Source organism: Myotis brandtii, unplaced genomic scaffold (assembly GCF_000412655.1).
Source record: "Myotis brandtii unplaced genomic scaffold, ASM41265v1 scaffold1647, whole genome shotgun sequence".
NCBI lineage: Eukaryota > Metazoa > Chordata > Mammalia > Chiroptera > Vespertilionidae > Myotis > Myotis brandtii.
The window spans coordinates 137,134-154,711 of NW_005356032.1; the positions used below are offsets into that span (position 1 = coordinate 137,134).

Sequence of the window (17,578 nt, forward strand, 5' to 3'; positions counted from 1 at the left end):
AGCCATTCTTATATAAAATGGTCCACTTGACCCTCTATCATTAGAATGAGTGCTCAGACACTGTGGAATTTTCCAGTAGTGATGATAAATACCCCGCCCCCAACTCTCATTCCACATATCTCAATCATGGGGGAAGGTAGCACTAATTGGATCACCTGATGATTGACATCTGATTCTTAATGAATGCTGTCACAGATATAAAGCTAGAAAAATTACATTCCCTGTCTCTTTAGCAAGCCAGTGGCTTAAAGAATTGTCTTCAAGTATTTAAAGTTATAAAGGTTTCTTTGATGATCTGTCTAAAGGAAAAAGAAAAATGCTCTTATTTCAGAAATATAACAGAATTGCTTCAGCTAGAATATTTTGCATTGCTATTAATTCTTCCTTTTCTCTAAATGTACATGGAAAAACATTACAAAATAAAGAAGAAAATCGACTATATCACCTTTATGGTAATACACATTTGTCACCAGCACCTACTACTTTTTGGATATTAAGATCTGATGTTTATCTTAGATGTTTACAATAGTTCCAAAAACTGGTAGAACTGTCAACCATCTTCCAAGGGATGGGCACATGATCAATGGCAGAGCCCTGGGTGCTTTAGAGCTAAAGGCCTTACTGGAGTTGGAGCTGATTCATCCTGTGGGTGGTTCCCTGAAGAGTCAGTTCTTCAGCTCCTGCTTCCTGGGTTAGGAGAGTACTGGAGTAGCCTTGTTGTTGTTGTTGTTGTTGTTATTGTTGTCTTTTCCAAGCTTAGATCCTTAGTCTGGCCTTTAATTCCTTGAGTTGCCTCATAACCTTACAAATAACTTTATTTTTTCTTAAACACCTATAGTTGGTTAATGTTTAAACTTTTTTTCCCTTTTTGGCAATTCTTAAATTTTTTAGCCAATGATTTGAAGATCTAATAATGACTAAACAAATAAAAAAAAACACAATGATTAAAAACAACTACCAAAATAATTAGAAATTCTCCTATCATAACTCATGGTAATAATTTTGCTTTTCTAGGGCATAAGACAAGGTCATGGTATAAACATTATGGTCTCATCATTTCATTGTGTACTAATCCATGCATTTTATACTTTGGAGGCTGACTTCAAGGCTAAAGTTGTTTTATATACACACTCAACTGTAACAAGTTTTTATGTTTTCATATACTAGATATAAGAATGAGTTTCCCCATTAAAAGGAAAGGACACAAGTCAGGTAGCAAATAATAATTATCACCCAAATACCATTCAAACTGGGAATCAGACAGCTCGTTAGAAGTGTCTTATGTGATTGATGCGGATTGCCACCCAAAGCCATTATTCTAGTATGAATGCAATAATCTAAGGCTGAGTGAAATTTTTCAGAGAACATAGGCTACAGTTGAACTTCAGTTCACCCTGTATAAAGAAATGAAAACTTGATTTTTGTTCAATAACATTAAGGAAACTATTGTAATCCAAACAAACAAACAAAAAAAAACCTTGCAAAAAAGAAGTTTATAAGGAGAGACTCTCATCTCTTGATTATTCTCTGTCCCATGGCCTTCCACTTCATTCTTAGTACCATGATCTTGACTCTATTCTAGTCTTTTCACCATTAATGGTTTATCTCCAACCAGCACCTTCTGTCTGTTCTTCTATCTTCTCAATAAGATATTTTATTTATAAGTTTAGAAATGTTTAGGATAGAGTGTTGCCATTCGGTTGAGTGTCTTATACTTATCTAGCAAAACATATAGAACTATAGTAAAATATATTGCAGCTGTTTCAATCCAAATCTTTAAACAGGCAATTGCTTGGTTAACATATATATTTTCATTACAAAATATGCTTCTCCTACTTCTTCCAATTAAGTAAAATACATATTCTATTCTTTAAAAATACAGTGGGGAGTAGTGATATTATCAACATGGCTAAATAAGACATCTCTTGTCACATCCCCCACTCAATAACAACAATTTGGTATTAATCCACAGAAAAGGTGCTTTTGTGGGAGCTATGAGATCCAGCATCATTCACCAAAGGACCCAGAAGGAATCTTACCCACCCATGTCTCCAGTAATACTAGTATGCATGGATGCTATAGTGGCCAGTGTATTAGATACAACCCCTCTTGGCTGTGACCAATGAGCCAGAGAACACTACTTAGATAATCATCCATAGACAGAGAGCCCTTGTGGAAGTTCAATATTCCAGTGGAGAAGTTCAAGTACATCATTAGAGCTAGTGTTTGGACACATGAGGGAGGGTAAGAGGAACAATTAACAAGCATCACCTCTCTGGCCTGTGATTTCTCCTGGGAAGAAAGTGAAAGCTTGGAAGTGAGTGGCAGGCCTTCCCACCTGTGTGGGACATTACCTAAGAGCCCAGCTCTATCTCATTCCATTCACATTTCTGAGTCATAGATCTGTGTCTGGTGTAAGAGAGTCTGGGACAGAGGCATATAGGACTCTCAGGAAGCATTAAAGGAATGCAGAGTCTACTAATTACATCACAGACTTTATCAAGAAGCCCACCTATGGGGGACACCTTGCCCACTGATCCCCTCAACTAGCTCATGGGTACCCTCAGTGATTTATGTACCTCACCCACACCCCACCCGGCTTGTGACTGGCTTTCTGTGCATGCTTAGTGGCAAGCATGACATCTAATAAACATGCACAGAAAGCCAACATGAATCTATGGGCCAGGGAGAAATCACAAACTTGATTAGCTTCACCCTTGGGAAAGCCAAAAGGAGGCTTCTGGCATTAAAGGATTAAAAAAAAAAGACATAGAAGTTTAAGAATTCTGACAGAGAGAGCAAGAAGCACAGAGCAGACATATTCATAAAAGGACTGAGAAAGCCTCAGACTCCCTATCAAGTCTGATGGAAGATACTTCTTTCTAAAAGAAATTTAGTAATGACTAGAGGAGGTGACTGTTGTTGCAAAAGTAAAGACAGCAATATAAGACTTCAACGAACATAAAAACATCAAGGAAATAAGGCACCACCAGAGAACCACAATAATTTTCATTTTATTCTTTAGCTTCAGAATACGTGCTTGGCTCTTTCTTATAATTTCTATCTCTTTGTTAAGCAGCTCATTTTGTTCATGTGTTATTTTTCTGATTTCATCGAACTGTCTTCGTGGGGGGTTTTGTAGCTCAATGAACTTCCTCAATATAGCCACTTTGAATACTTTATTGGATAAATTTTAAATCTTGATGTCTTTGGAATTAAAGCTAAAGCATGAAATGAAAGATTCAATAGAGAGCATCAATAGCACAATGGATTAAGCAGAAGGAAAAAACCTGTAGATTAGAAGATAGAAACTTTGAAATTATTCAGTCAGAGGAAAACAAAGAGGAAAGAATAATAAAGAATAAAGAAAGCCTATGTAATGTAACAGATACCATCAAAAGAAGCAATCTGTGAATTATTGGAGTATCAGAAAGAAAAGAGATATATAGGGTGTCCCAAAATTCACGCAAGATTTGCAACTGAATTGAATTGCAAATCTTGCGTGAATTTTAGGACACCCTATAGAAAAGGCAAAAAAAATATTACTTAAAGAAAGAATGGCTGAGAATTTCCCAAATATGAGGAGAGATTCAGATATATAACGTCATGAAGCTCATAAGTCATCAAACACACTCAACTTAAAGAGATCTTCTTCAAGACACATTATAATAATACTGTCAAAAATCAATGACAAATCTTAAAGGCAGTGAGAGAAATAAAAAAACTTTGTAAGTTCCAAGGGAACACCTATAAGGGTATCAGATTTCTCAGCGGAAATCATGGAGGCCAGGAGGGAGTAGAATGATATATTTAAAGTGAGAAGAGAAAAAAATGCCAACTAAGAATATTTTATCTGGCAAAGTTGTTCTTCAGAAAGGAAAGCCTTTCCCTAACCCTAATACTGTGGATTGTAAAGTGTGTTAACATCCCAGTGATGCCTATCCAAACAGGAGCTTGCTTGACAGTTAATATCAACTCTAAAATATTACCACAAATGGAATAACACTATCTAGTGATTATTGGCAGTATTTTTTAAATTTTTCTATTTAAGACATCCAGCCAAAAGTGTAACAAGAAATGTGAAGAATTGGGAATAGGTAAATTTGGAGGTCAAAATTACAAGGTCAAAATATTTCAAAAGTCAATATAATGTGTTTGGATGGCTACTATTACTACCAGAGATTTAATCATCTGCTGTCCTTCAGTTTGCCTGCAAATACTAATGCAACTGATATGGGGCTTTGTAGAATTTCCTGTAATGTCTTGAAAGATTTAACAGCGGGGATCCATTTGCCAAATGAAAGGAAAACAGATCCCTCTGTGCAGGTATCAAAGAGGCTACATTTACACATATCAGGTTGTTCAAAATATAAAATAATTTAGATAGGAGTTGAAATAAATAGACATTTTGTAAGCAACCAATTATTACAGTTTCTTTGACTAGAGTATCTGCCTATTTTTCAGAACTGCCCTTTTCACTGATTCCAGTGCTCACCTCCTGGCCTCTGTGTTAATAACTAGTGCATTTTTCTGTATGGGCACAGTTCAAAGCGCCTCCCCACCTTTACCTCACTATTTTAGTGGACTGAAACACTGGGAAGCCTCTGGAAGAGCCAACCAAACAGATAACATTTTTTTAAGACTATGACCATCTCAATGTTTGGTTAAAACATTGAAATTAATCGGGAAATACCTCTTTCCAACCTTGTGCATCCTTAATGGAACTCAAAATCAAGGTGTCCTACTTTCCCACAACCAAAACATAGGCCTGGCCAAAAAGTGCTTGGATTTTTGGTTCTATATACTTCCCTCCAGTTCTATAAACTAACTAATCCCCCCTTTTTATTTTTCTACTGTAATTGATCTTTCTTGCTGACATCCATCAAAACCTATGAGATTCAAAATTAGAGGTCTCTTTCAATGAATATGTCTGTAAAGACCGGTAAAAGAAAGCTCCGCTTGAAGGCTGATGCAGTGGCATCAAATAGGGAGAATAAATCAGAGCTTCTACTTGTACAGTTCAGTGGGTGTAAGGTCATTATTACAAAAGCCTGGTTACTTTCCAAAGTAAGATACTCCAGAACAACGATGTTCTCCTCTAACGCAACTGAGCAAGAAATTCAATTATTCAATAGAATTCTCGATATATGAGTCTCTATCCCTAAACACTATGTTCCTTTTCACTACGTTTTCAACTTCAATTCCAGAACCCAATGCCCCTTTTCTCCTTAGTACGTGCAACATAAGGTAATTCCCAGGTAGGGGCTCACTTTCTCTTCAGATCTTTTCACATCCTTCCATTTTGCTCAGGCCCAGTGGAGGTAAGTAGAAGAGATGAGAGGGAATTGCTGAGAAAGGTTTTTCCGCTATTTCTTCATGCACTGAAAACATCGGTCATCATCTATGTCTAGTCCCACATCAACAATGACAGTCTATTGCCTAGAAGAAACCCATTCTTTGCTATAAGAATAATACGCATTTGAGAACTGTCTGAACCAAAAGAAATTATCTTTCTCAATAAATATGTGTTGACTTTGCAACTCAAAGAAGTATGCCAGTTCCAAGTCAGTCACTGGAGGAGTTATGGGCAGATTTAGAAGTTTTAGGTCCAAAAACCAAAGCATTTCCTGCAATAGTTGTGTGTAGGAACACTTTACACCATGGTAATAACATGAAACGATTTTATTTTCATTTTTAACATGATTCTCTCTTCCTAAAATATCATTCACCACTGCTTTTAGGTCAGCCTGGTCTGCTAATTCTTATTTGGTCTGCTAATTCCTATTTACCTTTGAGGCTCGGCTAAGCATCTACCTAGTCTTTCCCTGCCACATGCCCTAAGGAGTTGTATCCACTTATGTATTTCTACTCTTAGAAAGCAGAGATAATTTTTTTGTCTTGTTGTTACTACTATAATTATTATTTATCATTATTACCCTGGAATAGTATCTAATACAAAGAAAGTACTCAGATATGCATTGCATGAATGTATGGCTTATTGCCAGATTTCTTACCCATTTCTCCTTCCCTAAAGTCAGTTTATCACAGCAGATGTATGATTAACTGTAAAAAAAAATCAAAACTATAAAAACTTCCAACAGTTTCATTGTACTAACTACAGCCTTGGAGTCTTCACCTCCTATATTATTGACTATTTTTAAATCAATGTACATTTATTGAGCCTAATATATGTTAGACATTATTCTGGGTATAGTGTTCAAAGATAAATACAACATAATACCTGTCCTCAATAAACATACATTACAATGGGAGATGATAATTAGACAGATTACAATGATGACAACAATACACAAAATTTTTTTATGATAGTTTTGGACCAGGAGTCATAGAAGTAACACTTTCAATTATAATAACAAAGGCAAAGTCAAACAATTGAAGTTAAGTTTGTCTAGATTTAGTAGAAGAATAATAGATTTAAATTGTGCTGAGTAATTCACAGAATCACTGTGGAGACCAGAAAACCAAAGTCGGAAAATGAGCTGAAACAAAGGATGTCTAGACTTTCATGACCAAAGCTCCCAAAGTGCCACAGAACCAGGGGCACTGCCGGGCTACTCCCGGACGTGAGAAGTCGGAGACTGTACTACTGCTGCCCACTCACGCTGGAGACCACAGCCGCCTGAAACATGGGCATCGCTGCTGCTGCTCTGAACACAGCGGGTTTCCCATTGTTCTTGCTTCTTCATGTCCCTAGTTCTTGATCCATCTATGGTAGCTATTATTAGCCACAGCTGGGTTATATGGCTGGGCCTTCGCTTCAAGGGAGGTAGGGAATATGAATATCTGACCCTTTTAGCTCTACAGTGCTATGCAGGCCTTTTCTCTCACCAAGACGTGTGAAACTGATCATTCTCCATGCATTTATTTGTAGAAATGGACTAACAATGTGCTGTTAAAAAAAGACAGATGTACCCACCACACTCCAAATTTAGACCATGAAGGAAGCTAAGTCAGAGATAGCTTTTCCCAAGGTGTTGTTTAGGAAAAATAAAATAAATGGGAGTTAGCTGGAAGTCCAAGCGGGAAGCAAAACATTTGCAAAGACACAGAATATCCTGACACCCACAGGAGGTTGACCGTGGTGGGGTAGAGACTGCACATAGGGGGCTTGTGGTTGGAATGGAGGAGGATATGGATAGTATGGGAGTGAGATTGATGATGAAAGCAGACACTGGGTCAGAAAGACCTACATTCCACACTGGACACCTTTCACTTGATCCTTTGGGGAAAGGAAAACTAGGAACAGATGACAAAATGGCTTTATCTGTATGTTAGAAAGATTACTGCCACAGATAAATGGACCCTAGATTGGAGAGGCTAATCTGGAGGCTTGGAGACCAAGGTGAATAAAATGAAGCCCAGAAGTAAAGCAACTGCAATGCTGATGGGGGTCAGAGGACACACTCAAGTTGTGCTAACAAGTTTAGCATAGGTTCAAATCTAAAATATTGTGCTAGTCGCAGAGGGTCAAAAAATAAAATTAAGCATAATGCCTTTTCTTGAGGAACTTAGCATTTAGTTTTAAGCACAACTAAAGATAAATGATATGAGGATTCTTGTGATTTTGTGTTTTGAAATTAAGCCCTTGAATATTTAAGACACATATATAAACTGGGGCCACTGGACACTTCATTAAAGAAACACTCCAACTAGATATTAAAATGTCTCATAGTTCTCTAATATTCATCATGACATAGACAGAGACAAAGAATAAGGAAAACTCTTCAAATTCAACATAGATGGTGGTATTGGGAATTATAGCCCCATTGTATCATATTGCTTTAATTTTGTGTGGGGATAGTAAGAGGCAAGAATGGGATAGATTCAGGATGAGGGCAACTATAACAAACCATAGCAAACAGATATAGAATATATTTTTGACCCACACGTCACAAAATTATTTATCATAAAAAATATTTATAAGTACTTTCTTTACATTATTTTTTCTAAAAGGTGAAGGGAAAAATACAAATTTTTCTACTTTCCTTCCCTTAACAATTATTTATGGACTGCCTCCCATATGCCAAAAATTAGGCTGCATGACAGTCACAAGGCAAAGTCCTTGACCTCATAGAGGTTACAGCAAAGCAAGGAAGACTGACATTTAGCACAATGAAAGAGAACATTGCATCTGTGAAGACAGAGAGGCAAACAATTCTTTAATGAGAAGAGAATCTTTTAATGAGCAAATCCAACTAGTTCCTGAGGTCTAACTAAAAAAAAAAACAGAGGCTAAAAAATAGTTGCTAATAGTCAAGACTTCACCTAAGGAAAGAGTAATCTAGGTCAAGATAAAGTGATAAATAAAAGGAAGTCCTGGAGTTTATCTGAATAATGATGAAGTTTACTTTGTAAGACCAATTGAAATAACTCTATTATGTGATTGGCAGGAAATAACGAAAGGATGCTTCAATTGTTCTCCCAGGCTTTGAAAAGCTGACATGTGTCATGATATCATGAAAGTAACAAATCATTCCTTTTTGTGAAGCAACATTCATGGAATTCTTCTGAAAATTGTCTGACAAACTATAAGTGTCATATATAATTTCCTTACTATTATAATCCTTGAACCCAATTTGGTTCAAAACATCTGGAATATATTAGTGCCATATGCTATCATAAGCATTTACTTTGACCCTCACTTAGAAAAAGGAGTCTTTATGTCTAATTTAGACTATTGAGGTTACTACGTTGACCTGAATTTAAAGCATGTTGGGGATGAATATTCTCTCATCCTCTGTAATATTAAGCAATAAATTGCTTTTGGTGATATTGCATGTGCATCCATTCAAATAAACAGGGCAATTTATGCAAATATAACTGTTCTACAAAAATCTCATCCTCTGAGAAAATCGTGTTACAGTCCTCTCTGAAAGTTCAACAAGGAGCAACATTCTTACATATTTAAATCTCCCATGACTTTCCATGAGAGAATTAGATGCTTCCTTTAAGAGTTTAGAGAAACTGTATGGAGGCCTCCATGTTCCAAACAAATTAGATGGCCCCCAATGAAGGAAGGCTTCTTTTCTCTGACATCATTGTCTTGAGTTGTCTATCTGAGTTTGATAAAGCAGAGCTCACTTGTGACTTGTGTGCATGGTGGGGACACTTCAAGCTACAGTTTTACAAGCAGCCATTGTTTCAGAACTTAAGTGTAAAGTAAAATTTGGAACTTTTAGAGATTTACAAAGGAGAAGAATCACAATCTTCAAAGTCAAACTGTCCAGAAAGAATGGAAGTCACTCCTTCAAGCCTGCCAGCAGTACATAGAGGCACCATCATTGAGCTTATGTGATCTCTCTCTCTCTCTCTCTCTCTCTCACACACACACACATACCACATACATAGGACAATGCGAATAGTTCACTTTCTTTTCTTCTTATGCTTTTTTATATGATGAAAGCTTAATAGTTAGAATGACTCAGATGGAAAATGCGAATAGTTCACTTTCTTTTCTTCTTATGCTTCTTATATGATGAAAGCTTAATAGTTAGAATGACTCAGATATTATATTGATATATAAATAACCTTGTAGTTATAATAAAAGCTAATGTCAAGTTATTTTTAAACTCAAACACTAACACTACTGATTTATAGGGAACTGGTGTGAGGCACTAATAATCAGTTAGCCCTGGGTGTTAAGTGCTTCTCTGTACATGACCTTATTTATTGTACTACTGGAGGAAGTAGGCATCATTACTCTCATTCTCTACATGAGGAATCAGGCTTGAAAAGTTAAATAGTGTGCCCAAAGTTTTACAGCACAAAAGTGATGGAGCCCGTTACTCAAATTCAGGTCTTTCTTGACACCATAGGACTTGTTTATCTCTCCATGTATATTTAAATCTTCCATGACTACACATGAGACAAGAATCACTGAGGTTTTCTGAGACAGTTTAAAGAAACTGTATGCAAGCCTCCATGTTCCAAACAAATTAGATGGCCCCCTGTTGAAGGATAACTTTTTCCCTGACATCACTGTCTTCAATTGTCCTACCCGACTTTGATAAAGGAGAGTCATAGTGCTTGCTTACCTCTACGACACACTGCCTCTCCTACACATACCCATGGGATCATATCTTTCTTGAGAGTCAGGTTCCATAGTCAGCAGGCAAAGGGAAAATGTAAACATTTATTTATTATTTTTTTAAACTCTAAAATTCCCAGAAATTCCAATAGAGTACGGGAGAGAGATAGAGAGTTAGAAACATCAATGAGAGAGAAACATCGACCAGCTGCCTCCTGCACACTGGGGATGTGCCTGCAACCAAGGTACATGCCTTTGACCGGAATCGAAACTGGGACCCTTGAGTCCGCAGGCCGACGCTCTATCCACTGAGCCAAACCGGTTTCGGCAAATGTAAACATTTAAAATTTCCTTGAAGATTCTCTAAAATTCCCAGAAATTCTAGGAGAGTACATTTTTCTTTTCTTTTAAATCTGAATTAGACTTATGTTGCAAATTTCCTTGAAGAGTCTCTAAAATTCCCAGAAATTCCAATAGAGTACACTTTTCTTTTCTTTTAAATCTGAATTAGACTTATGTTGCTGTTTCTTTGACTGAACATCAGAGGAAGTAGTTGGATCTTTCAGGGGTCATAGAATTTGAGTATGTATCTCTATATACTAGAGTCACCTTTGCGGTAGCAAGGTGCTCACATTATGAGAGACCCACAAAAGCAAAACTGACTAATGAAACAATAGATCACGTTTCCCACCTCAGGTTTTCCCTAAGTAATACACACACTGAGTGAGTAACTTACCACACACCATTTACATTGTAATTTTCACATCTTTTCTGTATGCATTTCCTCTTTTTCTCTTGGGGAGGGCAGGGGGCACAAGGGTGTTTGCTAAGCAATAAGGGAATTCATTTAAACAAACTGCACATATGACATGGTTCCAGTGATATGTATTATAAACACACACCAAGTATCCTAATACTTAGAGGAGAAGAGGAAGTGATCTGCCTGACATTTCCTGGACCCTCCCTGCCCCCTGCATTCCTGCAGCTGGCCCTACAGTTACTCTCGTCCTCAAGGGGAGAGGCTCTCGTACTAAAAGCTTATTTCCACAATGGCTGCCAATGATACAATCCTTACTTTTGAGCTGCATCATCTCAATGTAAGATTAACTAAACATATAAGCTGGGGAATTCAGCCCATGTGACAAAGACTTTGTCCTTTTTGGCAGAGTCATTACATAATGGACTCTGATTTTATATCTTGAGTTTTCACCAAGTGACAACAGGAAAAAACAACCATATAAAATCCACCACTAACCTGTCTATAGACAGGTCTATCTCAGTCTGTTGTAAAAGACACAGAGAAAACAACTGTCTTGATCCTGTGCTTGACTGAAAAATTAACATAATTTCCATCTGGTGAACACTGTCAATTTTATTAAAAATGTGTCGTGCTCTTTGCTTTGTCCAGTACAAAGTTCAGCATTAAATGGGAGAGCCATTTGCAGCAACAGAGCAAGAAGGTATCTGAACTTTACTTCTGAGCTGTAGATGATTATTTTCTCTTCATCATGTCTTATCTGTTGGCATTTATGTTCATATTTCTAAGTCAACCTCTAGCCTTATTTTGGTCAAAGCAAGATTCAAGGAACCAAGAAAAAAATAAAAGTATCGGTTATCAAAAATGACTAGGCATCTTTTTAGGGCTTCATTAAGGCAATTATTAGAGTGGTACAAATCTCAGAATAACACTAAGCCAGAGTTAAGATATCTTTTCTAATCAGAAAGTTTCTAACTGAATAAACAAAATATTTACCTTATAAACATAGCAGTTGGGACTACCATAGTAAATGAGACAGACAAGGTCTCCTCTAGAGTCTAGCGGACAATAAAGCAATAACAGCAAGTTAGACTAACATGGGACAAGTGCTGTGGGAGAAGACACTGGAAACACAAGGCCATGCCAGTGGAACCAATGAATTGGCGTGTGTTTGTTTATTTGAACTTAGAAATGACTTTCAGGATGAGGCCTATTCATACTTCGGAGCCACCCAGTCAAAGATGTTAAGAGTGAGAGAATTTCAGTGAGAAGGAAGAACCTAAGAATGGCCCAGCTCCCAAGTGAATGTTTGCAATTGGAGCTAATGATGAGGCACTCAATTAAAATCATGGGATTTACAAGCAAGTCCTGACTCCCTTCTTTCAGTAGCCATACCCTGAACCATTGTATGTGTAAGTATATCTTCAGTCTGATAGTCCAACATCACAGCCAGGACTTCGGAATTTACGACATATTTTCCTCATTAAAAGGACCTCTGTTTCTATTGCCTTGCTAGTCTGTCTTTACTGGTAGTTAACTATTCTGATCAATAACAATTGGGAGGAGATAAAATCTGTACAAATTAAACTGAGAACCTGACTTTAGCATAAGACCTGTACGGGAATATTAAATTACAGTGGGGCCTTGACTTACGAGTGTCCCGATTATGAGTAAGTATGTCTTCAGTCTGATAGCCCAACATCACAGCCAGGACTTCAGAATTTACGACATATTTTCCTCATTAAAAGGACCTCAGTTTCTATTGTCTTGCTTGTCTGTCTTTACTGTTAGTTAACTATTCTGATCAATAACGATTGGGAGGAGATAAAATTTTTACAAATTAAACTGAGAACCAAAAAAAAAAATTAAACTGAGAATCTGACTTTAGCATAAGACCTGTATGGGAATATTAAAAAAAAATATATACACACACACACACACACACACACACACACACACACTGATCCAATATTTCCAAGTGGGGAAGCCTGAATATTTATCATCAGAATTCCTAAGTGTGACGATTTTGTCTCATTTTTTCAAAATCACCCAATGGAAGACCACTGGCCAAACATTTGAGCCCATTACTTCCAATTTGAGCTAAATAAACATAAACAATCTTCTCTAACTGTTACTTAATACAGATGTCTTTCTCAATATAATCTAATACTTCAAAGACTATTTATCTAAATAATTTATTTGATTTTGTTTTGACCAAGTCAGCCAGAGCCATCACTGTTATTCATCTCCAAAGCAAAGTGCCGCCGTGATTAGGTTCTCATAATTCTAAACAATTCTCCCATTATGAGAGAGGAACAGAGGAAGAAAGTATGCATTGAGAAGTACATTTAGCCACATTTTCTCAGGTTCCTAAATATAAGCAGTAATCCACACTATTATCCATTACACAGAAGTAGGATATTGATTTTGGAAACTATTTTCTTCTCTGCATCACTTCCACTAATACTTTAAGTGACTTAAGTTTCACACTTTTGAAAATATTCTCTTCAAAAACAACAAAGACTTTGCAGATCTGCTTCACAGGCAGTGGGGAATGTGAGAGTAGGTATATGGTGATTATCTATAGTGTTTGTTTAATAAAGTCTGAAAAGAACCCTGTAAGCCACAGACATGTGAAGAGGGTCATCTTAATCATCGCAATCTCTTCCTACCTGCCTCTTTGGAAATCTGCGTGAAGGATTCCACACCTTTCTCTCCGTAACTTCCTTCAGATGCGAGAGTAGACACGTAATTCCAGCCTAGGGCCTTCACAATGTCTACCATGGCCTGGGCTTGGAAGGAATCAGGTGGGACCACTCGGGAGAAGAAGTCATAGCGCCGGTCGTCACTTAACTCAGGTGCTGTTGATGCATAACTAATCTGGGGGATCTGAAAAGACAAGAAAGCACCGCATGAGAGCAAACCACCAGGATGCGAGAAGCTCATTTACACTGACAACAATTTTCCCAAAATACAGAACTTGAGTTCCAAAGAGGATGTGTGTGTTGCCAACCCTGACTCAAAGCCCACACCCAGTGAGAAAGTCACCTGGTGGGTCTTTACCTGAGTAATTCCTCAATTAGAGAGGTAGTGAGGTGGAGGGGAAATAAAAACGGATTTGCGCTCTTGATAAGATGTGATTTCAAAGTTTAATGTGGGGTTTTTTTCCACTAGTGTTTACTTTCGTGAAGCTATTTCACCTCAATGACTTAGTTGCATCATTAGTATATGATTGTTTTGAGGGGCAAGGATATAAATGTGCATTGCTTATCAGCGGTACTCAACTTGTGGGTCGAGAACAATGAAAATACATCCTGCATATCAGATATTTACATTATGATTCATAACAGTAGCAAAATTACAATTATGAAGTAGCAACGAAAATAATTTTATGGTTGGGGGTCACCACAACATGAGGAACTGTATTAAAGGGTCACGGTATTAGGAAGGTTGAGAACCACTGGCTTAGATGCTTGTGACAGGGTGGGCACTTAATACATGGGGGTGATGATAATCAAAACAGAGAACAGCATGGGTTTCCTTACTAAGTTCACCCATTCCCCACAAGTGGATTCCCAAGTTCTCTGTAACATTTTATCACAAACATCGCCCTCAACATTCTAAGAACATATGTTTACATATCTCTATCATTGCTTTAGAAATAATATTTTATTCAACTCTTTATTATGTTCCACTAATGTTCTAAAGTTTTATATGCACTACCTTACCTAACCATCAGTAAATACTCTTTACTATACTATGTATATTATACTACACTCTGCTATTATTAACTCATTTTACCCAAGAGGAGATGAGACTTGAAAATAGAATATGACCTTATCTCAGGTCATAATGTTGTAGGTCAGAGAGTAGTCCTCAAACTTGAAACTGCCCAATGCAAATTTCTGAACTCTTAACTATGATACTTAGATGAATTATTACTAAAATATTTTAATAATAAGCATAAAACAAGGAAGGACCATAGATTATTAGAGTCCAGGCCAATTTCTCTCCATAGCACTGACTACTGACACATTAAGTTATTTTACAGGTCACTCTCAGCTGTTGTTCAAACATTTTATTTAAATGCCATATTAAAGCTTATATAAATACTAGAGGCCTGGTGCACAAAATTTGTGCATGGGAGAGGGGGTGTCCCTAAGCCAGGCCTGCACCCTCTCACAATCCCAGACCCCTCGGGAGATGTCCAACTGTCAGTTTAGGCCCTATGCGGTGGCCTAAACTGGCAGTCGGACATCCCTCTCACAATCTGGGACCACTGGCTCCTAACCACTCGCCTGCCTGCCTCATAGCCCCTAACCACTCACCTGCAACCACTTGCCTGCCTGACTCATCACCCCTAAACACTCGCCTGCCTGCCTGATCACCCCTAACTGCCTCTGCCTTGGCCCCCGCAGCTGTGGCTTCATCCGGAAGGACATCCAGAGGTTTGTTCGGCTGTCTGGTCTAATTAGCATATTACGCTTTTATTATTATAGATATTCATGGACTGAGTTCCCTATGTTTCATTTATAGTTCTGAGGTTATAAATATTAGAAAAAGAAAATACCAACTGAATAAAGGCTTTGGGCAGAAAAATAAAAGTAAAGAAGAAGAGATGGAGGGAGGGAAGGAGGGAGGGAGGGGAAAGAGAGGTGGAGAGAGACCTTTTCTTACAAGAAATAAAAAGGAAAGAAGCCAAGCATATCAACACATTTACATCAATTTCAACTTGTGGAAATGGAAAAGCTTCATGCAATTGCACAGCTGTCTTTCCTGCCAAAATCCCTTTCTATGTTTGAAAGAGTGATAATAAAGATACACTCAGCTCTCTGTTTGAATCTGCATTTATGTAGCTGCTGCAAAATATCAGAATTGTAAAGTGCCCCAATGCAAATGCATTTTTCAAAACTGCGCCCCAAATTTCAGTAATGAAAACCCTGGGGAAGCAGCTTTCTTTCCTCAGTTCCATGCACCCTTTGAAAATGGGCCCTATCTGTGGTCCATCCTTCCTACTACAAACAAGAAATATCTCCTGGCTTAAGACTCATATGTCCCCTTAGGGTCATATACACACCCTATATCCAGTGAGACTTAAGTGATGCTAGACTAAGGAATGAAAGACTGACTGGATTTCATTTCTAAACTAAAAATGCGTATTGAGGCTATAAGAATATTCCTCCTAGAATTAGGGATGAAGGACTGGAAGAATGTATGCAACCTTACATATGTTGCTGTGTACTTATTTAGCTATGATGCTGCATATTTAGTTACTTGGTTTCAAACTAATGTTTAAGCCTACGGAGTAATTATTTTGAAGTGTGTGTTGTAACTAGTACCTACAACTGACCAAATTATTATTAGTCATCTTTAGTGATTAACTTCCACACTCTCCTTGATCTCTGACTGTACTTCCTTTTTCTTGCCAGTCTCCTATGGAAATGCAGAATTGATCTTTTGATGAAGATAACTTAGTATAATAAAACTTCAACTATAGAAAAATAAATGTTCCATATCTCTTTGAATCTTCCTTTTTCCAATTTAAAAAACAGCTTTAATCTTCATAAGACTAAATTTTCATCTTATTTTATTATTCTTTACTCTTACATCATTAACTTTTGCCTATCACACAAAAATGGTGCTATTGATGAGTATCAAATAGAATTAAAAACATCTATAAGCCATCATATTTGTTTATAGTTTAGACTTTCATTTAGAAAAATAATAATATACATCATTTTTTAAAAATTAAAGAAACAAAACAAGAAAATAACTTTAATGCCTTTATTCCTATTAACATTTGCTATACCTCTTTATCATTTTTGTGTGCATGAGGGTATGCACATAAATGTTACTAAGCAAAAGAACATGAGTCTTGCCCTGCCGGCATGGCTCAATGGTTGAGCATCTACCTATGAACCAGGATGTCATGGTTTCATTCCTGGTCAGGCACATGCCCAGGTTGTGGGCTCAATCCCCTGTATGAGGTGTATGGGAGGCAGCTGATCAATGATTTTCTCTCATCTTTGATGTTACCATCTCTCTCTCCCTTTCCCTTCACCTCTGAAATCAATAAAAATATTTTTTAACATGAATCTTAATCTCTTCTTCCCTTCCCTAGTTTCATTTCTCTTTCTCTCACTTCCTGGTTGCATAATATTCTACTAACTAAGCCTAAGATAAACCTAATCTTCATTGTTAAATGTTTAAACATATTTCAAGTTTCCATTACCACTAGAAGTTAAAAAAAATATTCTGACAGTTGATTCAAGTCCTTGTGGACATAAATGACTATTTTCTTAGATTACGGGTAAAGACTCTCCCTCACCAAAGTGACAGAAATAAATCAGGTTGACACTTAAATATTTCCCTATATGAAAATTACTTGAGGTTGTACTATAAGGTAAAGCAAACATCTATATATATTTTTCCCACATGGTTAACTACTTGCCCCAGCACCATATATTAAATACTCATTATATACTGATAGGAAAGGCCATCTTTTGTCACATATGAAAGCCTTTAACTATCCTCAAGTCTCGGGGTGTATTCTCTACTATTTCACTTGTCTGTTGACCAAGTATTGGGCCAGTGTTGTACTATTTTCATTTTTATAAACTTAGAATTTTTAGGGCTAGATTAATTAGAACACCTTCTCTCTTCATAACTGTTCTTTCGAAAAGGACCATGGGTAATCATACATGTTTAACTTTTCAGCTGAACTTTAGCACAAATGTTTCAATTTAGCATAATAATGTTCCATTAAGATTATG

General features: G+C 37.1%; 1 protein-coding gene across 1 annotated transcript in view; it reads right to left on the reverse strand.

Moving 5' to 3' along the window:
• Positions 1-17,578, reverse strand: part of LOC102258093 (metabotropic glutamate receptor 7) — a gene marked incomplete at its 3' end in the record, with an annotated part of 416,098 nt that overhangs the window by 132,252 nt on the left and 266,268 nt on the right. The window contains exon 2 of the mRNA XM_005862382.2: positions 13,478-13,694. Within this exon, the coding sequence (XP_005862444.1) occupies positions 13,478-13,694 (217 nt within the window). The remainder of the gene's footprint in view (positions 1-13,477; positions 13,695-17,578) is intronic.